General features: G+C 40.2%; 1 protein-coding gene across 5 annotated transcripts in view; it reads left to right on the top strand.

Moving 5' to 3' along the window:
* The window catches only part of ATF6 (activating transcription factor 6), a 96,928-nt gene that overhangs the window by 5,298 nt on the left and 68,757 nt on the right, over positions 1 to 22,873 (top strand). For all 5 annotated transcript variants that reach the window (XM_067300747.1, XM_013961254.2, XM_067300750.1 and 2 more), the window contains 3 exons: positions 1,949 to 2,169; positions 10,478 to 10,663; positions 11,102 to 11,190. In XM_067300747.1, the coding sequence (XP_067156848.1) occupies positions 1,949 to 2,169; positions 10,478 to 10,663; positions 11,102 to 11,190 (496 nt within the window). The remainder of the gene's footprint in view (positions 1 to 1,948; positions 2,170 to 10,477; positions 10,664 to 11,101; positions 11,191 to 22,873) is intronic.

The raw sequence follows: 22,873 nt of genomic DNA, 5'->3' as shown, positions 1-22,873 counted from the left end.
ATTATCCTCAAGGAGCATGAGGAACGGTGTTTTTACAGTCTCTTTCTTGAAAGTTTAGAAGAGGAAAGCATGATCTTAGAGTATCACATGTCTTTTGCATTGAAAAAAAAGTTGAAAGCATCTCAAATTCGCCGTTTGAGGTTCTTAAATAGGGCAGTGCTAATTTTTTTTCTTTTTTTACCTTGTGATGTCTTCAAGCCCTTTTCTGCAAGAAAGAGGTCTGATCTTACACCTTATACATAAAAGATCTTGGCGCTAGGTAAATGACCACTTTTCACCTTCCAAAAGGTTGAGTAAGTGCTGTAATATACAGTTATGCATTTTGATTGGAGTGCTCAGCTGGAACAGACTGTTTCTAAAAGCCAGCCAGGTCATCCTGTTACAAAGAATTAAATAGATGTTCATATGTTTTCATGCAGCAAAGTGTTATGATGAGGTTTGCACCTGCTTGAGTTAAATGTATTTTTGGACTGAAATTTCTTGGATGTAACTTTAATTCCCATTCAAAGTCTTTTTGGAATTATCTACTGCTTTCTTTTATTTCAGGTCTGTCAGGTTGTACGTCAAATTTCTCATGCAAGACAGCACTTTTTCCAATAGCGGTCTTAAATTATGGTCTTAATTTAGGGTGAATAGAGGATATAATGGATGTTTTGAAAATGTAACTTGCATTGTTTTTTTTCATATTCTGAGGCTTCAGTTCATCTTCGTTTGCTATGATGTTTCTGAATTGGTTTCTACATGAAGATTTTCATTGAATATGACAATAAAGTAGATGGATAAGAGGGGGAAGGTTTGAGATAGGTGGGACTATTAATGCTGATAAGCCAGAATCAAACTTGTAAATCTGTGGAACTATGAAAGGGCAAAGCAGGAGCTTAGATGTCTGCTTAGTCAGCAGACTCACTGCTAGCTTTGACTGAAGGAAGTCCACAAGTGTCTAACAGACACATTTTTGGGGTATTCTGACTGTTGGTCTTTACCCAGAGCAATTCCGATTTACAGAGCAGCAAACTACACTCAAACAGAAGTAGGCACTTAACTGTTCTGCACGTCTCTTCAAATTTTGTCCTTCCACAGGCTCAGGAATTGCCCTGAGTTATGTGTTTGCGAGAGAGACCCACAGGCCCTCATCCGTCTTCTCTACTTTCACTCCTAGAATTGACATGATGTGATTGGACTCTGAAACTGAAGCAAGAAGTAGTGAGGCATAGAGGGTCCTGGCTGTCTTTCTGCAATATCCAGGTGCTTGGTGCCACAAATTGTGCCAGGCAAGAATGATTTCCACTAGCCTACGGTAATGTAGGCATCTGGAATTCTGCAAGTGCGGCTGTGCAAAGGCAATTCTCAAATAGTCACTGTTTTTCCCTAATAGTGAGTGAGAATAATTATTAAAAAATAAGTAAAAAAAAAAAATCAAGCTTAAACATCAGTTACTGGCTTTACAGCAGATTTCATGAACATGAATAGATCTTGCACACCATGTTTCATTTACCTTTTTTTTTTCCTTGATTGGAGTGATGTTTACATTATGACAGTGGGCTTCTGAGCATTCAAAGCTAACATTGGCTAAGTCCTCTGAAAAAGTTACTTGGAGTGCAGCAAGTATTAGAAACATTCTTGCTTCAGTATTGCTAACAAATGACTTTTATTAACACTGGAGAGCCATAAATTTTGGGAGAGAGCTGGAGTTAGCAGATCCCTTTAACATCTGTAGCTTTGGTTTGCAGGATGGTTTTGGAGCCCTGTGAACTTCTTTTGACTTTTTTTTTCCCCTTGTGGAATATACTGATACTTAGGAATCAGACTTTAGACAAGTAGTGTGGGCCAGGGGAGGAAGTTGGGTTGCTGTTGCCTGCCTCCTGTGTCAGTATTGCCCTACAAACTAATCACAACAAATCCTTTTCGTGTCGTACACTGAGCACTCATGTTTGTTCTTGTGTTCTAGGTCAGTCGGTGGTGCTCCCGCAGCCTGCGGTGGTACAGCTCCAGGCTTCTGGGGTGCTTCCTGCCTCCCAGCCAGTCATTGCCGTCACTGGAGGGACCACGCAGCTTCACAATCATACGGTGACTGCATTGCCCCCAGCTACTGGAAATGGCTCAGCAAGTGGCAAAATAGCAATGCCTAAGCCCCTGCTTCAAAGCAGCACACCAGCAATGGGGCTGGATGTAAGTTCTGACTGTGTGATGATAGCAAATAATCAAAGCTTGGAGTTAACAGTTTTCATACCTGCATGCTGGTTGTCATGGGAGCACCAGATCACTTTAGAGCCTCAAGGAAAAAGCACTGTAGTTGGGCTCATCTAATAAGATTTCTAACAGTGCCTGGGTGTTCAGCAGGTTCGCTGAACAAACTGTTCTGTTATGTAATGAAAGACAAAGACTGGGAAGAAGGAGGAATAGCTTGATACATGCTGGCCTGCCTGGAGTTGCAGACTGGGTGTGCAAGCATCGTGGTAGAAGACAGTACTGATGTATTTTTGCCTTCACTCATCTTTTAGACTACAGGCTCTCAATGGCTGGAGCTCTCTCTTACATACAGAATGATTTGATATGTTTGATTAGTGCTAAAGCATTTTTCTAATCTGTATAATAAAAGCACTCTTGTGGAAATAGATGAACTGGAAATGTCAGCAATAAGTGTGATTCTTTTTCCACTCCCTATACCCCCAAATTTAACTCATGATTTCTGGAAACTTCAAGTGTTGGGTTTCATATGATTCTAATTTCTTAAGGCTCTTTTTTGGTCATATACTGAATGAGTAGAAAAGGGGGAAGCATTCAACAGTTGCTGCACAAATAAATAAGGTTTTCCACAGTAAATTGCAGTAAACAATAGGTTTAAAAAAGAAATAGCTTTTTTTTTTTATATATATTCAGCTTTGACATTGTAACTAGCAAGCTGGGTGTTAATTTGGTTTAATTCCTGATGGTTTGGAGCTCCTCTGGTTGCTTTTTGCTCTCTGAAGAAAAGGAAAAAATGGTTAGGGAAAGGTACTAACATTTTTCATTTGTGGATTTTTTTATTTTTTTGGGGTGGTGTTCTCCAGTACAGTGTTCCAAGTGCAGTTATTGTGAGCTGAGGGTCCTGCTGCATCTGTTTGTGAGGGAGAAAACACTGGTGTCCTTTCACAGTGACTTTTGCAGTAGTCACCCGCTTACTTGGTAGAGGTCATGCATTGAAATGTCCCGTTCTGTTGGCAACAGTTTAGCTTGGGCTTCTGGCAGAGAGATGGCTGGCATTCAGTCTGAACAACCAATCATCAGCTGCTCTGACTGTCTTTCTGAAAACACCTTTGTTGAAAGATGTCTTGTTAAAGCAATTAGTTTCACATCTCATAAATGAAGAAATAAAGAAGGAAGATTGGGAAAAATGTTCTCTAAGAAATGACCAAAACACATAGGATGAAAAAGACTGAAGACAGCCTTAAGTGACAGACCTTTAATAGGATGTGATATGGAATACTTTGTGTGTGAAGCTTTTAACCCACATCCTCAGCTGGTACAAATCAGTATTGCTCTGTTCAAGGTAGGGTAGCTGTGCTGACTTTGAACTGTGTGTTAATTCAGAATTAATGCAGATCAGGGAGAGGGTGTTGAATCACTTTTAGAGCTGGATGACTTTCCAGTATGTTAATTATTTGTTGGTAGTTCTGACTTGGTAGTTTTCTACCCTTTCCTCAGTAATATCACACTTTGCAGAAGTATTTCCATCCCAGCCTGCCAATCTCTGCTATCAAGAACTGCTCTGTTATGCAGAAACGCACACTGTTCTCAGTTTCATCATGCAAAGAGGAGTCTGTTTCTTAAAGTCTTTTCCATACTTCCTGTCAGTTGATGGTAAAGCTGTTCTGTTTTAACTTTGAGACCTCAGCTAATACTTGAAAAACTGTAAGACTCTTGATCCAAACTTGGTGGAAAAACTGAGTTCCATCTTTGCTTCTGATGCAGATTTTTTTTTTTTTTAATAGGGGTTTGACCAAGTGAACCTTTAAACTTTCTTGTTGGAAAGCATGCCTGTCTTTGGGTGGAATGATGCTTGTGTGTTAACAGGCTAATTGACTCTCTCTGCTGGGCCAAACAGTACTAGATTTGCCTAACTGTGCAAGAGTAAAGTATTCGTATTTTCAAATTGCTCTATGGGCTTAATTTCAACTTGCAAGAATATTTTTCAGGCATTATTACCAAATCTATCCTGGCGCTGCAGGATAGCATTGACACCTCCCTGTAATTGAGAGAACATGGTAAAAGGCTCCACTGTATCTTGGTTTAGTTGCCATCTTTGCTGTGATCTTTCAAATGCCTTTTTGTACCTGCTGCTGCTCAGAGTCCTGGTCCGTACCTCAATGATCCTCTCTAATGCATCCTCACTCAGCAGAGGACAAGCATAAACTTGACCAAAGCCATTGCCATTTTAGCTTTACTTAACAAAGTGGTGGTCTGGATTGCAGTATCTCTTCATCATGCAATTTGCTCAGTGCTCCCCCTGTATGCCATTTTGTTCTGCCTGGTGTGCCACCCTGGCCACTAGAACCCACAGTGCAGGGCATCGTTTCTGAAAGTCTCTGCATTCTGGCTTCTTTGGAAGGATATTATTGTTGAATGGTTTCTTAGAATATGAGAATTGTTGGTCTTGCTTGACGTTAGATTTTCTTCACTATCTACGTTTTTGTGGGGGCTGCGTTTTTAAATGAAAAATTACTTGCAAATAATTCAGCAGCCACACTGCAGTGGTAACCTAGTCTAGATTTTGGCAGGAGCAGAAGATCTGTCAGTAGACAGACAAGTTAAGAGGATTGCATTTTTAAATGATGATAGCCAGTCATACAAAAACCAAGCTGGAAAATGTGTCAGCAATTGTTAGATACATGACTTCCTCTAATCAGAACTAGCATGGAACCTTACCTTTCCAGTGTCCAAATGTAAGATTTAATAAAACTAGGTAGGGAGAATCCATTTATTATCATTATGCTTGTGTACATAAATCTGTGGCAGTCAATCAAATGTGTAACTGGGGTGATGAATTGCTGTTTGATTTAATTGATGATGTTGTGGGTAGTTCTACCAGAAGCAAACTTGCATCTTTTCCCAAAAGGCAGTTTTAAGATGTGGTATCAGGCTAAATGCTGCACATCTTACTTCTGTTTATTGAAGTAAGAAAGAACAGTTGCACCTGCTGTTTGGTACAAATTGTGAAATAGCACTTTGAAAAAGAACAAGTATTTCAGGATACTGCCAGCATTAATGGGGTTAAAACATCTTCTTGTAACTACAGTAGAGACCAGATGTGGCATTGAGAACTGCACAGATGTAGCTGTCATATGAGCTCTATAACACATGTTTTTATTTGCTAATCTAAGCAGATATTGCAGGATAAAAAGAAACACTGCAGGACTTCCTTTTGGGCTCAAGAAGGATAAACTGTTAGCTTAACACTCAGCACTTCAAATGGATTAGGCTAAGATCAGCTGATAGTAAGCTATACCTGTGAAGGCCTAGTATTGTGCTTATCCTGATTGCCCACGCCTCTGCAGCTTGCCAATAGCAGAGAAGTGCCAGGCTTTCGGTGCAGTCAACCAAGAGAAACTTCTCACTAGGAAACTGGGGAAAAGACACACTGCCTAAGGAAGCTGCTCTTCTGATTGAAACAAAAGAGAGGCTGTTAAACAAATTGCCTTTCCTCTTGCAATTAAATGATATGATGATATAAACAAACAGTAGAGGTGTGAGGGAATGTAATTTAGGTGGGTTTCATAGGGCCTTCTGCTCATGTCTCCACTCTGTAGTTAGAAAGCATTTAAGTCTGTCTCCCAGTTCTGCTACCTCTCCATCTAGATTATGCAAAATTAATTCAATGTATGTATTGGGTTCTGTTAAAGAATCCTATTCTGTGCTGTGCATTGGGTAAGTTTCATCTGAAATAAACTCTTCTGTCAAGTTGTGTTGAGTTAGAGATAAGAAAATCAGATTTTTCACATGAACGGAGAAAATACTTTTATAGGTTTTGTACTTATGCATTTAAGATGCATTGTGAAAGACAGCAGTTCTCATGATCTGATGTAAGGAGCCAGCCAGTGTAAAGCTGAACTTTCAGCTGTTTGCTAACTTTTCCAGTGTAAGTGTCTCATTCTGTGGAAGGCAATGATTTTAGTCATTAAAATCACTTTTACCCAGTGACTTGCATTTGAGACATTCTAGCCACCTTGTCTAGAAATGCAGCATATGTTTGAATGGAAGTTAGTTTGCTGAGAACTGAGTTTTCTTTGGAAGACTGATGTTTATTTGTGAAGTGAAGTGCATGATTTTTTGTAAAGCTCTCTGAAGATAATAAGGCAATCTGAATCTAATTAGTACTGTTTAAAGCAAGGTTTTTCAATGAGCTTTTTCCTTTCCAATATTTATAGCTTTTTTTGGTGTAATGGTGTAATTTTTAAAGCTAAGAAGCAAGAGTTGCATCACTGATTAATGTTTGATTTCTTTTAAATTCCAACATTTTATGTTTTCACTTTTATTGTCTGTGTCTGCTGAGAGCCAGAAGTTACTGTCTTGATTGGTAAATTGATACAATACAATCTACAAAGGAGCCTAAAAAAGAAGTTAGCAGAGATGTTTACAACTTTTCATCTGGTTGCCACTTGTGCAAAGTAATGTTGTTCAAGCCGTCAGTCATTATAAATTGCTTCCTGCTCTTTTGTCTGATTATTGAAATGCTCAGTAAGTGGCATGGTTATCTTGAGGCCAGACCAGCTATGTAATACTTAGTGCTTACTGCTTCCAAGTTTCAGCCTTATTCCACTGTTTCACCCACAAGACTCTTTCCTCTTCCTGCATCAGATGTAGGATCAGGCTTGCAGTACTGGCTTATTATTCCGCATGAAAAGCCAGACAAGCCCTAGAGGGTTAGTTTAGGATGTTACTAATCTATTGTAGGGACTGTCAACTAAAACAAAAGAATCCAAAGATATGAGTACTTGGATTTCATTAAAGCAAGCTTAAGAAATGAGTCAAAGTGAAGTTGATGTGCCATAGACTGAAATACAGCAATCGTGCAGGATACCTTGAATCTGACTGGGTAGAGCTGTTGTTCCTGATGGTGTCTGGAGAACACCGAGTAAAGGAGAGCTGTCTAGATAAATGCCATCAGAAAGGTAGCTGACACTGTTTAAGACAGCGATAGATGCACCCCTAAGATTTCCGGACAGACACTGCTCTTGTGCTTTAACTCAACCATTTCTCAAGGAAGCAGGTAGATCTTCCGGAGGTTCCAGACATCTACAGAGAGCCCAAAGCTATCCAGTAGTGAATAATCTTGCACAGGTTCTGAAAATGAGAATGGATGGGACCATATTTGTCTCTTTTGTTTGACTTCAGGATGCAAAGCCTCTTTTTTTTTAGAAGAAGGAGAAAAAAAAAAAAAAAAGCAGGGGATGGGGAGGAATTTAACGGTACTTGTCTGGAATATCACACAACTTGCAGAAGCTAAACCTGCTGTATGAACTCCTGCCTTGTTATTTCATCTCTGGACAGTTGAAGTGATTCTGGCCCTGAACTGATTCGTTCTCTGCACTGCACTCTTTGGCCAGCCTGAATCACTTTTTTTTTTTTTCCCCTCTTTCCTTTTCTTCCCCCCAAAGTTTTCATATGCTTGTAAAAGTTTTCCAATGTTAGGTATTGATTTTTGTTGTTGTTGTTTTTAATACTGCAACACAAAGCTTAGTGCTAATGAGAATATTTTAAAAATCCTTTCCTTTCCCACTAAAGAGAACTTGGAATACAAACAATTCCACTTTCACAGGCTTTTGTTGATGGCAGCAGACTTAGACATATTATAAATGATCTTTACAGAAAGCAATTAGATCAACATGGATACAATCCAAAGTGTTAATGCACTGTAACGTGTTTTCTTAGTCTTGGTCACTAGACTGCAATATGAAGAAGAATGACTTCAAACAACCTGTAGCCAGGTTTCCTGGCAGATGCTAAAGCCATAGAGCAACAGATTGCCTGTGTAAGGGTATATACTGGGAGAGGTTGCGGAGTCGGGGGGATGGGGACTGGAAAGCTATGGTTAAGTTTCCTCAGGCAGCCAAACCTCAACTAGAGCACACTGTTTGAGTTAGATGCTACCGTTCTGTGATTTGTTTACTTTTCCCTACACCGATACTTCCAAAATAGTTCTCAGCTCTTTTCTTTAGCTTTTAGCTAGATGCAGGTGACTCCAGTGTGTGTGTGTGTGTGTGTGTGTGTGTGTGTGTGTGTGTTGGTAGCTAGTGGAGTATATTCAGGTTGGTATAAGAGAGCATTCAGTTGTCTTTCAACATTAACATAATTAAAGCACATCCTGTTGTGGCTTAGTAATGTAAGGGAAGCTTTCTGTTTTTTATAAAACAAGAACACGCTTGCTAATCTGTGATGGAAAGGAATTAAACAGAGTAGTCTTCAAGCTTAGGGTTTCAAGTAGCTTTGTGTAACTCTGCAGTTATCGATCATTTTTGTCCATGTCTGTAGCAAGATGCTTTCAGTCTTGGTCATCCCACTCAGTGCAAACCACAAGATGATTGAGTGGTAAATGCTGAGTCTATGTTGCTGCTTGGGAAAGAAATTGGAGACGACATGACTACTGAGGGATGGGGGGAGCAGTTACTTTGAACTGCCCTCGTCTGGCTTTGCAGACTGCTAGTGGTTGGTGTGCATTATGTGCTCTCCTGGAGTATGTCTGCTGGTTTAGCTTCATCCAGAAGGAACTCAGTTTGTGTGCTCTGAGCCTGTTCGTGATGCAAACCAAAGCATATTAAGTGGGATGATCAGGAAATTTGCATCAACAGCATGCTCCTGATCTGAATGAAAAGGCTAATGTAGATAAGGCCAGGGTATTCATTTAAACCTCCATATAAGTGCTTGGCACACTTAGAATATGCAGTCTGGGATCAGAGACAATATTCAAAATCTCAAAAGGTATATAGCAGAACTGGAAAAGGCACTGAGGCAGAGGTATAATAAGTGTGGGAATGGCTTCCATACAGGGAGAGACAAACAAAACGTTAGACTTTCCAGTCTAGAAAACAGAGAACTGACTGTAGCCTATAAAATGATGTATAGTAAGGTGGAATCATCTTTTATCACTCCTGAAGATTCAAAGGGTGCTGAAAGCAGTTAGCTAGAAGCAGACTTAAAGCAAAGCAGAAGAATTTTTCATGCATCACATAGCTGCTGAGCATGTTGTAGAGACTAAAGCATAAACATGTTAAAAGTAGATGGGGAACTCGGGAAGGAAAAGCTTGTCAGCTGAACATAGTGGCATGGGTAAGGATTTATCCAGCAGAAAACTGTAGGCTACTGAACGCCAGGGCTGGTAGAAGACTCCTTGCCTATTTATTGTACTACTTCAAAGTGTCTGCTGGTTATTGTTGGGCACAGACTGCAGTATGCACCTTTAGTCTCATAGGGTGTGGGAAGACTTTGCTGTCATCACTTGGGGCAAATGGTGGTATTCTGAAAAATTAATGCAGAGGCTCAATGAATAAAGAGGCTTACATTTACATATTTTTTGATTAATACTGCCACGGCAGGGAATAGAATTATATTCCATGGCATTAGAATGAAACAGCCAAAAGAAGGTGCTGAAGCAAACTAATAAAGCGCATCAAGTCATTTGTTCTTTTTCCCTGGACCTTATGCTCTTGTTAGTCTCACTATGGTTTTGATATCCTGTGCTCAGCTGCCTTCTAAGTCATCTTCCTTCCTTCTACCTGATTACTTCCTCAGTATCTTCTTCTGATACCTTCATTTTCAGTAATGGGACTGTACTTCAAAGGAGAGTTAGAGTTTAGATGACTAAATCGTCATGATTGAGGAAGGGATTAGTGTCAGTTTGACTTCAGGGCAGTAGGAAAAGCTTATCTTTCAAAGCTGTTCAGAAATGTTGAATGAATCTATCCATATATTTACTTGTGTTTTGTTCACTCTGTAAAATAAGCTAGAATTAATATCCTTGGACTGATTTCATTTGTATAGTTCTTGATATGCCATCTCTATTAATTTAATTCCATTGTTCTTCATTCTCTCTCTTTACCATCATAAACACTTTTTCTTTCTTGATCCTAATACCACTGTGTAGACTAGTAAAGTTCATAATGCAGACCTGTAGACTTGTGCTTTTTTTCTTTGTAATTCATCAAATCAAGTTGCTGCTTGAGTATACCTTTTGTGCCCCCTGCATGTAGAAGGCTGAGAATGCAAGAGAGAACAGACAGTGCAGGATCTGGTTTTTTTTTCATTTTCTCTTAACTATAACTCCTGGAGGTGTATGTACAGAATAGCTACTTGCTTTGGTGATGAGCATGTTGGCTCATTTGAAGTAGGGTGGGGGAGAATAACCATGCAGACTTTTCACAAACTAGAAGAGTGGAAACAGTACATGAAATAGAGGTAGTTTTAACTTAGACATTACTGACAGGCTTCCTGGTTGTCCATACAGGTCAATGTCTTGAGAAGACAGCAGCGCATGATCAAAAACCGGGAGTCAGCCTGTCAGTCACGGAAGAAAAAAAAAGAATACATGTTGGGACTGGAGGCCAGGCTGAAGGCAGCCTTACTGGAGAATGAGAGACTCAAGAGAGAGAATGGCTCACTGAAAAGGCAGCTGGATGAAGTGGTGTTAGAGGTAAGAGATTTGGGTGCAGAACTAACTGTATGTAAGGATGGAGTTGTTCAGGTGGAAGGCACTTAAAAAGATTAGTAGAAATCTTGATTAGAAGAGCCTTCTGGGGATTTCTAGCCCAGCCTCCTACTCAGAGCAGGATTTTTTGTAAACTCTAGGTCAGATCAGCTGTTGTATTGTCTCGTTGACTTGAAATAAGGAATTAAAACTGTTCATGGTGCTTCTGAAGATTTTACTGAGAAAATGGACTGGATAGAAACTGAATATAATGTACAAAAGAACCAGTTTCAGTTTTTAAGGAGTCCTGGGTATATTCATACATAATTAGAGAGCTATAAATCTATAAAGCAAGATTAATTTGGTTTATTTAGCTTCTGAAATACTCTTGCATGTCTGTGCCCTTTATTTTTACTGCATGTCTTCTCTGTTCTTCCTGTCTAGAACCAGAAACTCAAAGTCTCATCTCCAAAGAGAACTCTGTGTGTAATGGTGATACTGGCTTTCATAATGCTGAATTATGGTCCACTGAGGTAAGCTGTCTGGGAACTCCTCTTTGCTCTTCCCCAATACACTCGCCACTCACTGTAATTCATAGTGAGTTTGCTGCCCTGTGATTTTTGTTTGAATCTTTAATAGAGACTGTGGTGTTGTTTAAAGCCTTAAGCTTGAAACCTAGCTTTTGTTCCTCCGCTCTTCTCTTGCATGGAGGGAGTATCATCAGTATAATGGTGCCTCTTTTGGAGTCCATCTGGTGAGAAGGGATGGATACTATACTTTCCATTTACCCTGGCTTAGCATTTTGCTAACCACTGTAGCATTGAACAGTTTGTCTTCTGCATTTACACCTGAAGGGATAAAAGAGCTATGTCTAGAAACCTTTTAACATAAGAAAAAAGTTGGAAAGAGACTTTGAGAATACGTCTGCTTGTTTATACCTGTGTTAATCTCAAGAGCCGTGTGTTTAAGCTGTTTCTAGCATCCAGTGCAGGAGATTTGACCATTTGTTCCAGTGCTTCATGGTCCTTACTATTAGACGTGTCTAGCCTTAATCTTCCTCATTCGAACTTAAGCCCTTTCTTACCTGTCTTACAAAGCTGATGAAGAGGTTTTTCCCTCTCTTTCCTTTTAACAACTTTATACAGCCTTGAAGGCAGTTGCCAGTTTTGTTCTTCATATAATTAAGGTTCTTTGTTTGGTCTTGAGTGTTTTTCCCCATAAACTTTGAAACCATGCAGATTAATTTCTGCTTTTACTTTGTGCGTATCTGTCATTAGAGAATAGCTAGACTTCTGACTATAAATTGGTCACAACTCGAGACTTTGTTTCTGACTATGATGATCAGTTCCAATGCTTGGTTTTGAGTTCTCAATAATATTAGTAATTTGCTAAAACTGAAATTACTTTTGAAGTATTTGCACTTACTGTTTCTTTTCTCTCAGTCAGTGAAATACAGCTGATAATTTTACTTTGATATAGATGATATTAAAGCAGAAAGTTTCTAAGTGCATTTAGGGGTTATACTGGAATTTTTTGATTATTAAGCAGAAAAATCAGCTTCCATGTATAATCCAAGTGATTGATTTTTTTATTTTATTATTATTATTATTTTTTGTATCCCATCACATTTGCAAACATTACCACTCACTCAGGAGACACTTTTCTTACTTAGTGAGAACTAACAGAACCAGTAATAAGCCGGAAGAAACTTTAATTGCATCTGTATTAGAATGAGGAGTTGCAACGCGTGCAATATTAGTTTTATGAGTCTTGGAAACAGGAGAGGAGAGGAGAGTGGGAAGTCTTTTACCACAGTACTTTAATGTTTGTGTGTCAGCTTCTCCACCCTTTGGTCTGAGTAATGTGTTGACTTGGTAACAAGAGACTGCTGTCAGAGTACACTGAAAGGTCGGTTTGTGTTTCTATCTTTGTAACAATAGATAACTGTACAAACAACAGGGTAAATTTTTTTTTTTTAACCTGTCTGTTCAGTAAAGTAGATAAAGTGAAAAGGATGTCTGGCTTTTCCTGGCACTTGGTGTAATAGCCAAGCCTGAACTAGATGGCCTGCATCAATATTGGATGTAGACGATGGGGAGAAATATAACTGATAATTAGCAAGGAATTGCTCTTACCTTTCTGCTTTGCTTTGCTTTTTTTTTCTCCTAGCAGAATGAATGTTTTCATTGCAGTTAAAATACTAGACTGTATCAAGATGCTGTGAGTGTTGATTGTGCAAGACCCTTCAGAAGGCCCAGAACATGGGATATATACAAACCATTGCTTAAGACTTCACTCCTCCCTTGTACATTTTCTTCCTCTTAAGGAGGTGTTAGTGGCTGGTAGCTCCACAAACATGAGTAATAATTGCTGTTCTGCTGAGTCCTTAACGAGAGAAACTTGCAATACTTTTTTTTTTTGTCCCTGCAGCTCTTTATAGAAACAAAGAATTTCTATGATAATACCCATACTTGCTCACAGTTCAGCAGAAGAACTTTTCTTTCTGAAGTAGCTTGCTGTGGGATTCCTAATTTTCAGGCAGTGATCAACTGGAGATAAATCTGATTTGAAACTTCATGACAGTATTGCCATTTCCTCTTTGTAGGGAAGTGTTTCATTCACACGCCTATATAGAGGTATGACAGCATTCAGGCCCAGAATGTTTTGATTCAAGACCATATTAGCAGTGTATATCTCATTATTTAAAATCAATGAACCATTACAGAGAGAGAGAGAGCACGCACACAATATCTTAGAAGAAGGAAAAAAATAAGGTAGGAATTTCATCCCCTAAATTCCGTAGCTAATTTTGCAATTCTCTTAGTTTGCCATATTGTAAGATGCTTTGGAGTTTCTTAATCAGAAGGGATAGGATTTTTTGAAGGCTAGAGATAAAACAGAAGAACAGATGCACAGGTTTTCTCTTTACTTGTCTACTTTTATCAAATCAGAGAAGCCAGAAAAGTGGCCAGGTTGTTTGGGGACTGGAATATGAGGCGGTAGAGCAGGCAATCCTGCAAACCCTTCTTGGCATACAGGAGGAGGACACCATGTGTTACTTCTATTGGGGGGTTGGGAAGGGAATCTGTTCCTGGTTCACTGAAGGAAGGCATGGGAAAAGTGCTGTGAAAGGTGGAGGGAGGCATTGGTAGGACCGGGAAATTCTGATGTCCTTTCCCAAAGCCCGGAGGATGAGGCAGTCCACAGGTAGCTCTTCCTTCCTACAGAACTGCATGGCCACGTGAGAGAGAGACTGAGACTTCCTAAGCAAGCCAAAGCCACCCCCAAACTAGCCATTAAAGAAACCCAAGTATTAAAGGTTGTGGTAATAATTTGATGCAGCTTGCAGCTTCCTCAGCAGATATGACCCAAAGTCAATGTGTGATGCAGTGACACACACTGCGTTTGTCCGAGCAACTGTCCTATAGTGAGAATCCTTTCCTCGCACGCTGTGATCTGCGTACCTAAACAGTCAGTGTGGTGTTGGGCTCTCAGGACCCCACAAAATAACATCTGGATGGTTGGCTGTATAGTTCTGTGTTCTTTCTTCTGCATTAATGGGATGTGTTGCCCTGACACTGGTTTATACATAGTTTTATTTATTGGTCTTAAATCTTGTTTACTCTGTATGTAAATGGTGAGATGTTTGTGATGTTTTATAGAGGATTCTGAGGCAATGCTGTTCTTCTGTTTTAAGCTTATGGGAAGTAGTCCAAGATCTGGCAGCCCTTGGCAAGCAGATTTAGCAGATAAAATTATTCTACTGGTAAAGATTCTTTCCTGCTGACAAATATACTATGTGGGTGATCTGCAACATTCAACTTATGAATATGCGGTTGGGGCTGAAAGCCTGGTGGGGAAGCTGGCGTATCAGTCAGGAAACCTGCTTGAAAACATTGGAGGGAGAGTCTAGTCTCATGCACTTAATTGACAAAATGCTTTTCAGAACATCCTTCAGCCTTGGAAATGGCACCATGTTATCTCTGCTAAAAGAATGTAAATTGAATGATTTAATACTTTCTGATCTTGAATGTGGTTTGTATAGAGATAATGATAACTCCAAGTTGATGCTGCACTACATTATTAAACTATTTTAAGTGTGTTGATAGTGGATATTTGTATAGAAAACTGAAACTTTCAGCTACTAATAGCAGAAAAAGGAATTTAGCAGGAAGTCTGTTCATTTAAGTTTCTCTTTAATGTATTTGCTTTATACTGGATGAAAGGTGCCCAGGAATTTCCCATCTGTGTGTCAATGAACTATTCTGTAATCTTAGTGAATTATTTAGACTTGGATGTAACATCTATAAAAAAAATTTCCTTTTATTATTATTTGTGAATGATTGGTGAGGTGTGTGAAGGGAAAAGGGTCCATTCTGATTTCACTCCCTGAAGAGGTCATCCCCTTGCCCCACACTTACATACCCTGAGGTGCAAGACAGGAATTGGCAACCCACGGTGTTCCCACAAAAGGCAGTGGGCACGCAGGCTTTGGCACGCCGCAGGGCTGGGAGCTGGAACCGCGGTATCGGGAGGCAGGCGTCTGGAGAGGCAGTGTCCATCGGAACGTTTACCTTCTCAGCTGGTTAGCACTCCTGAAAGACTGCTGACCTCTGGCATTAAGAAACATCTGATTAGCTGTGCGTTTTGATTCATCACTTGGAACATGAAAACTGGAAATGTTTAGACTTACAATTCCTAGATTCCTTTTCTGTTCTTGTTCGATTTCAGCATTTGTGTTAGTCTGTGCCTGGGTACTAACCAGATCTGAAAATGTGTTAAATGAGCACTAACAAAGCTGAAACAAAACCAAGCACGTGTTCTAGTTTAGGCAATCTCACTTTTTTTTTTCTTTTTTTAAAGTGGAAGTCCTTCATGTGATAGTAATGTATTCGTAGAAAACTGACCAGCAAGTTGGTGGAGAATGGGGACTGTCAAAGTCTTTCCCCTTTTTTCTTTGTAGCAGGAACAAAAGAAACCTACAAAAATTAGGAAAGAAGATACAAAAAGGAATTTTCTGAGTCTGTGTCTCTTGGGGCAGTAGCAGCAAGCAAGTAAGCCGGATACTTGCTAATGGTCCTAATGTTATGTTCTTGGCTATGAAAAGCATTCAACTAGATTCTTCCCTACTTCCCCCCCCCCATCATCCTGCTCAAGCTACGTGGTCATCATCTTTCAACAACAGTTTTAGAACATTTATAAAGATGTTAGTCAGCCAGAACATGTCTTAACTACTATTTCAGATATTTAGTGGATAGAAAACAAAGGAAAACATCGGGTTGTATGTATGAAAGACAAATCTGCAAGGAGAGATTGGAACAGGAGGTTTAAGAAGGTGATTTGATTCCTCCCCCTCCACACACACACCTTGCCCACCTCTGTATGGCTGGAACCCCTTGGAAACTGGAAAAGAGGCTTTGTGATATAACAGAAAATTCTTGAGCTGTATTTGTGGTAGGAGGTGACTGAAATGGTGATTGATGGAGCTAAGTAAAGCTGCTGCTACAAAAATCTCATGTGTCCTGTTGACCTGCAGCAGCTGCACTAGAATTGCTGGCCTTTCACAGAGACTCCCATGCAGCTCTTCTCCTGAATGTCCTAATAAGTTTTCCTCTACTTTCCAGGACTCTCCTGGAAACTCTGTAATCTATTAAAAGTTTAGCTCCACTGAGCAACATGCTGGTGAAGACACCAGCCTGTATAGCTGGGAAGAGCAATTTGTGTGCTCTAATTGTTGCTGTCTGCAATATATAAAGAAGCGGTAATTTTGACCCTTGGAAGACTGAAGGATGTGTCTCATTTCTAGATGTTAGAAAAAAATAGAAATGTTAGAAAAAAAGTTAGAAAAAAAATGAAGTGGTGAGATTCATCATCTTTATTACTAACCGTGAGGAAACCATGCATGGGTAGTTGCAGTTGCATGCTACCATGATTTGCTGCTTGTACATGGGTACGCTGTTTAAGTACACAGTTAGTACTGACTAACACTCTGCAGACTAGATGGGACACTAATCTGGGTGATGGTGGGAGACTTGTGTTTTGCTTGCTTCATGCTTTCATGTTTACAGTAATGAATGGCGAGTCTCTTGTTTAAAGCTTTTGTTACTTTAAGATGTCAGTTGAGTTAGAGATGGCTGAAAGCTACAAAGATGCTCCATTATCACACCTTTCCTCTCATGATGTAGTTTCTTCTTCAGGAGAGAGGGGAATAGGGAGGAGCGGGACAAGCTGAGATACTTGGACATGTGTTTCGGTTCCAAACCTCTTGGTCTCTCCTGATGTGTTGGTGGATTGAATAAAATTGAATACATGGATTTCCTTACAAACTACAAGTGTAGGAGCAGGAAGCGATTCCTTCCTTTACTGGTCACTGCCACATGTTCATCCAGAATCCTGGCCAAGTTACTCCTTGGGCTGGCTGTGCTCTTTTCTTTACCTTGTCCTTCTGATGACGAGGCTGTTGCAGAGCTGGTGCAGAACGCCAGAATTACGCTGACTGATAATTTACCCCTTTCTCCATGAGTTCAGGCTTTGCTGCTGCTCTGCTGTGAAAGGGTAAGAACATCTTGGATGCTCAACGTTTAAAATGGGATGATGTGAGCTTAATTAGTGTGCTAGTTGTGTTCATTACCTTCTTTGGATTTTAGGCGTGCTTCTCCCCATAACTTCAGGGGAGTACAGTGACTGCTCGTTGTTCAAACTCACAACCTGTAGTTTTTATTTCCCCAAGAATTGCTCCTAAAAATCTACCCGACCTTAGTCTGTTGGAAATTGCTGCTTCTTGGAAGCCAACTACTGCCCTGTGTTTTTTTTGTTGTTGTTTTTTCTTCTTCTCTCCTCTCTGTGAAGCTTGACACCCAGAGCCCCCTGGATTCCTATGTATATTGCAGAATGGTGAATTACTTCAGTTGACAATAGTTCCCTGCCCTTGCGCAAGGCAGCCAGCTTCACAGAATAGAATATAGGTATAATTAAATCACCACCTTGGTTACAATTACTGCTTCGCACACTGACTTCTGTGGTTGATGTCAGAGGTGTTTATCCTTTTATATGTTGAAATATCTAAAAATAAAGAGTGAACATAAGAAATATTTGTGAAGAGACAAGGGCACTTGCTGAAGTCACATATTTATGTGCCCTAAAAACACATTTTCAAATGCATTTCTTTAGGGTCACTGGTCATGTATCCGAAGAGACTCTGGAAAAGGGGTGGTTATCAAACAGAATTATGGCATTGTCTTGTGTAGAAACAGTTATCCAGTTAACCTGAAACTAGTAGGACTAAGTTAATTGTGTGTGATGCCTTACTATGACCATTTATCCAAAATTTTGGATTCGGCAGGATGTAGGAGGACCTCTAGGACATTCTAACACAGTCCTTCTAGAGAGAAAATTTCCAGCATTGAAATCTGTGTCTGAAGCACGTCCTGTTGTTATGATGAGGAGCTGCCAGCTATAACCAGTAGAACAGGGAGATCTTTGCAGCCTTGTTTCATGCGCTGGGACTGGGAGCGAAATACACAAAAGTTTCACCCTGGATGACTATTGTGGTTGAGACTGCTTGTATCAGGCCTGCCCAAACTTTGGCACTAAAGGCAAGCCCACTTCCAAATAATTGCATCCAATTTTGTAAGCAAAAATAGATGCACCAGGTGGTGATACTTGCTTCTCTTCTAACAGCTTTATTAAAAGTAAATTGCTTTTTTTAAAAAAGAAAAACCACAAACCAAATGTGCACACGCAGCCTGCTCCTTCCAGTTTATAGGTTTCTTTCCTCATCCTTCCCAGCAGGGGAAAGCAGCTGGGCTTCTCTCGCCAGCCCTGGCGGAGGTTAGTGCCTTGCTGTGAATTTGGAGCAGCCCAGCAGATGGTGCCCTCAGCAGCAATAAGAAGCTAGAAAACTTTCTAGAGAGCATTTGCTGCTGTGACTGTCTTGTCTGGAACTGGTTAGGAAGAGGATGACATCTTTGGTTGGTGTCACCCAGCATTGTCAACTTCTTTATCTGCTTGGAAAGATCCTAACTCATATTCAGAGAAGGTTCTGTCCCCAGAAAACTTTTTGTTATGGTATCACTATTGACTTTGGTCTATAAATGACTGTATGACTTAAATGTCAGTATTCAAAACTTTAAGTGCAAAGGATTTGTTCAGCCAGAGTTACAAATGAAATTTAGTTCAGGCTCCTGGCAAGACTGACTTTCACATTTATCAAACTGACATTCAAACCAAAGAAGTAAAAATACAGCTAAAATATCAGGTGCCATGGAATTCCTGGAGAACCATGACAGGAGTGTTGCTTTTCTTTCCCTCCTGTAATCAAATTTATCTACATTTTTGAACAAACATCTGCATGAAGTAGTTAGTGGTTCTTTCTTTTTTCCTTTGGATCTGGTTTTGCATCTTAAACAAGCCCATAGCTCAGCCAGCTTGGACAGAGTGTTTGTGGCTGTGTGGAAAACCCTTTAATGCCCAGAATAGCTGTAAAGTTCAAACACAGGCTGCAAAGCCTGGATAGGCACCCCAGGTTTGTAAGTGTGGCAGAACAGAGCAGTTCCAACTCCTTACTGGTCTTCTCATCTGATAAAGCCAGTTCTCAGCCTTGGTCTTACTGGACTTGTAATGTGGGGCAGGAACTAAATTCCTACAAACAGTAGGACTTGCTCAGGGCAGATGTGGCAAAGTGCTCTGTCTTGCAGCCTCTCCAAATTTGCATTCTGTAATCCAACAGAATGAAAAACTTGTTCTTGCTCTTACCATCTGTCATATTAAAACAAGTTTTTTCTACAACTACTGATATTTCAGCTGAAAATGCTATTTTTCAGGAGCTTTTCCCATCTGAATGGGATCACCTACTTCTCCTTTTCACTGTTTCTGTCCTCCTCTACATGATAATTTAAATGCTGAACATTGACTTAATCTTCAGTGTGATAGTGTTGGGATCTGCTCCGTAGTCCCCTCCTGTTCCAGCTCTCAGTGCTGCTGTTCTTGTTCTGCCTGGCGCTTGGAAAGCTCAGTGTGCCATGGCTAAGGCAGGTATTTTGATGCGCATCTGCAGGAGATGTCTGTCCTCCTTCCTCCCAGCTGCTAATGGGATTCTTTGGTCAGAAGTCATGCTTTTCCCTGAGTCTGTGAGAGAGGTGAAAGAAGAAACATTTCTGATGTCTTTTGTTATACCCTCATGTAGCTACTTTGGCAAAGAGTGGTCTTTGGGAGGGAGGAGTCAGAGAAGGATATAGACCCTTACTTGCATGTCCTCTCTCCTCCGTTTTCTGAAGATGGACCCCCATTTACAGACAAATTTTACAAGTGAGCACTTGTGTGGGGAAGGAAGGAAAGAAACTATATGATGGAACAACAGAATCTTCTATTCAGAAGGGAAGTAACTAACAAACTCCACAAATAACTGGAAAGTAGAAGACGAGCAGTATTTCAGATTGCTTTTTTTAAATTATTTTTGTCTTATCGAAAAGGAAAGTTTTCTTGGTATAGGGTCATTATCGCAAACCAAAGGAGCAAGGAAGGGCTTCCCCCCTCCCCCTTTCTTCTTCCCTTTAGCCACATTTGAGACTGAGAAGAATGCTTTTGATCATCTCCAAGATCCTGCAAGAATGAGTGGGATAGGGGAGGCAAGTGTAGCCCATGTAGCTTAAGGCAGCAATTGCTGCTGGCCTTGCTTCAAAAGAAACATTTTGTGGAGAAATAACACTCCTGATAAAGAAAAAGCATTGCAATAAATGCCATAAATAATATCTTATTTTGCTTTCAGGTTGGTGCCTTTGTTCTCAAAAGTGGTAGCAATGGTTTATGCCTGTAAGGACTGCAGAACATTGTTTGCATCCTTCTTTGTCACTCACTGCTGAAGAAATCTTTCAGGTTGAAACCTCCTATGCTTAGTTTCTGCCAAAAGAAATTTTAATTTTGATGAAAAGCTTTAGGTGTTTTAAGCAGGAGGAGAGTGAAAATAAACGCTTTCTCTCTATTAAAGCTGATATAATAAAGTGAAGGTTTTGATTTGTTTTTTTAAATAGCTGTATAGCTAAAACAACTGAATTGGAAAAACTGAAGAGTAGCTGTGACTGCAGAGCAGTGCATATCTTTATCTTGCATGAAGTTGATTTGGATTTCTCTACTTTCATTCAGAGAGTTCAAGGTGAACTGGAGTAATAATGTTACACATTGTACTTCACCTGACCTAGTCACCTCCCCAAACTGGGACCTGAAATCATGAGAACTACCTTTGCAGAGCTAGGCAAGTAGAGAGAAAGAGCCATCATGGAAAAACATGGGTTTGTTAGGATTCTACTGAATAGGTTTTTATCGGCTTTAACTAAATGCTTGTATGGAAAGTTTCCCTTGTTCAAAGTGTCATTTTGAACAGGAAGGTAGAAAAGTAGGATAGGCTAAAATGCCAGATCCAGTAGGTTCACCAATGCTGTGGATGGCTGTTTTGCTTTGGGACGTGGGTGAAACAGGCTGCAGGAGAGCACTCTAACTTTCAGATCTTCTGTGAGGGATAGTTTTGGTTTCATGAATGAACTTCTGTATACTTCTGGCTATCAGGGCTCCAAATTAGGTAGAACAGGGACTTGAAGTCCATTTTGCAGATGAGGAACTTTCAGCAGGCGCACATGGCGTCCCTTTAGACATCAGATTTAGTTTTGAGGTCTGATACTGACTTGAGTTGCTGCCAGCTGTGCTGATGCTTTCATCAGAAGAGAAGAAAAAAGACCTCATAAAGTAGTAGATGGTGGAGATTTTTTCTTTGTAATTGGATAGTGTGGTGTTGATGATGCAGGTTCTTCTGTGTTGTTGTTGTTTTAACTTTTTATCTTATTTTTGCTCATTTGTTTCTTTTAATTCTTCCATGCAGCTCTGGCTTTGAGGAACAGAAGGAAACTAATATACCATTTGTCTTGACCCAGACAGCACAACTTATATCACTTATATTTTTCATCCCGTTGGGTAGTGTTTTCTTAAAACAGATACTGTAGTGTCACAGAATGGGGTTTCTCTCCTCAGCGCTGAATACAGTGCCAGGCCCTTTAAAATCCTGGATCAAAAAGACTGTTTCTGTTTCATTAAATCTGTAGGGTCCTGCTGTCTTTTGGTCTCTGTGCTCATAAGGGTTTTTTTCTGCCCTGTTGCTCATGTGTTGTGCTTTTCCATATTGGATTCATGATGCTAGTGTTCAGTAGCTTAAATGTGTTTTAGCCTCCCTGTTGTTTGAGAAAGGAGTATTTACATGAAAGACAGCACTCAGTCAATGGGAAGAAGCCGTTTCCTATGTGTGTCACCTTTTAGGTGTTCACAAAGCATGTGTTCTGAGCAGGAGGGAAGTTTTATATTCGTGTCATAAGCATAGCTGCATTTAAAAAGAATGTAAACATTAAGCATCAACTGATATTTCCAAATAAAACACTAGTTTTGTTGCCGAGAGTTACTACTTATCAGGTTAGGTGCTGTTGCTTATACTGGGAGATAACCCCTTCCCGTGGCTGCCCTTGCCCTGTTTATAATGCTCGTCCTAATCTACAGGGCTCTGAATAAACCATCTGTCTTTCCATTCTGGGCATTAGAAGCAACAAGACTTCTGGATGGTAGTTTACATATACAGTAAGGAAGCTATCTATAAATGTTTTTCTGCCAACTTTTACTTCAGTGAAAGCAGAGCCTTATAACATTTCCAGTGCCCTGGTTCTGTGCTGCTGCCTGGAAACCTGGAGGAAATGAGGCAGTCCAAGTGACGTCAGGCCTTTATCTGGAATTGCCCTGGCTCTGATGGTTCTGCCGAACGTGACACAATTACTCACGGGGAGACCTGGCTTACTGTTAACAAGAGCGCAAATGTGTTGGCAAAAGAGAAGGAATTGCTAGGAAACCGCATACCTTCAACTTGGTTGCGAAGTGTTTGATCTGCTCCCCTTGCTAGTTCTCGCTTTTCTCTGTTATTATCATTTGTATTCATTGCCTGTTACAGTGTGATGCCTTGTAACAAATAGGAAAATGAGATCTTACCCTGCAGAGCTTATGCTCTGCTGCACAGGACAGATGGGGCATGAATTAAAATGTACTCTGTAAGCAGTGATCTCATCAGCATACTGTGGTCTTGTTGTATTTTTGCGTTTTTGCTGTGTTGCTGCTGGCAGTGCTTTGCTTTTGTCAGCTAAGAAGGTTAGGACTTGATTTTGTAAATATAGGTATATCAGGAAGTAACCA

This window comes from Apteryx mantelli, chromosome 8 (assembly GCF_036417845.1).
Source record: "Apteryx mantelli isolate bAptMan1 chromosome 8, bAptMan1.hap1, whole genome shotgun sequence".
NCBI lineage: Eukaryota > Metazoa > Chordata > Aves > Apterygiformes > Apterygidae > Apteryx > Apteryx mantelli.
The sequence above is the reverse complement of the archived record's forward strand: the minus strand, read 5'-3'. Positions and strand labels throughout refer to the sequence as shown.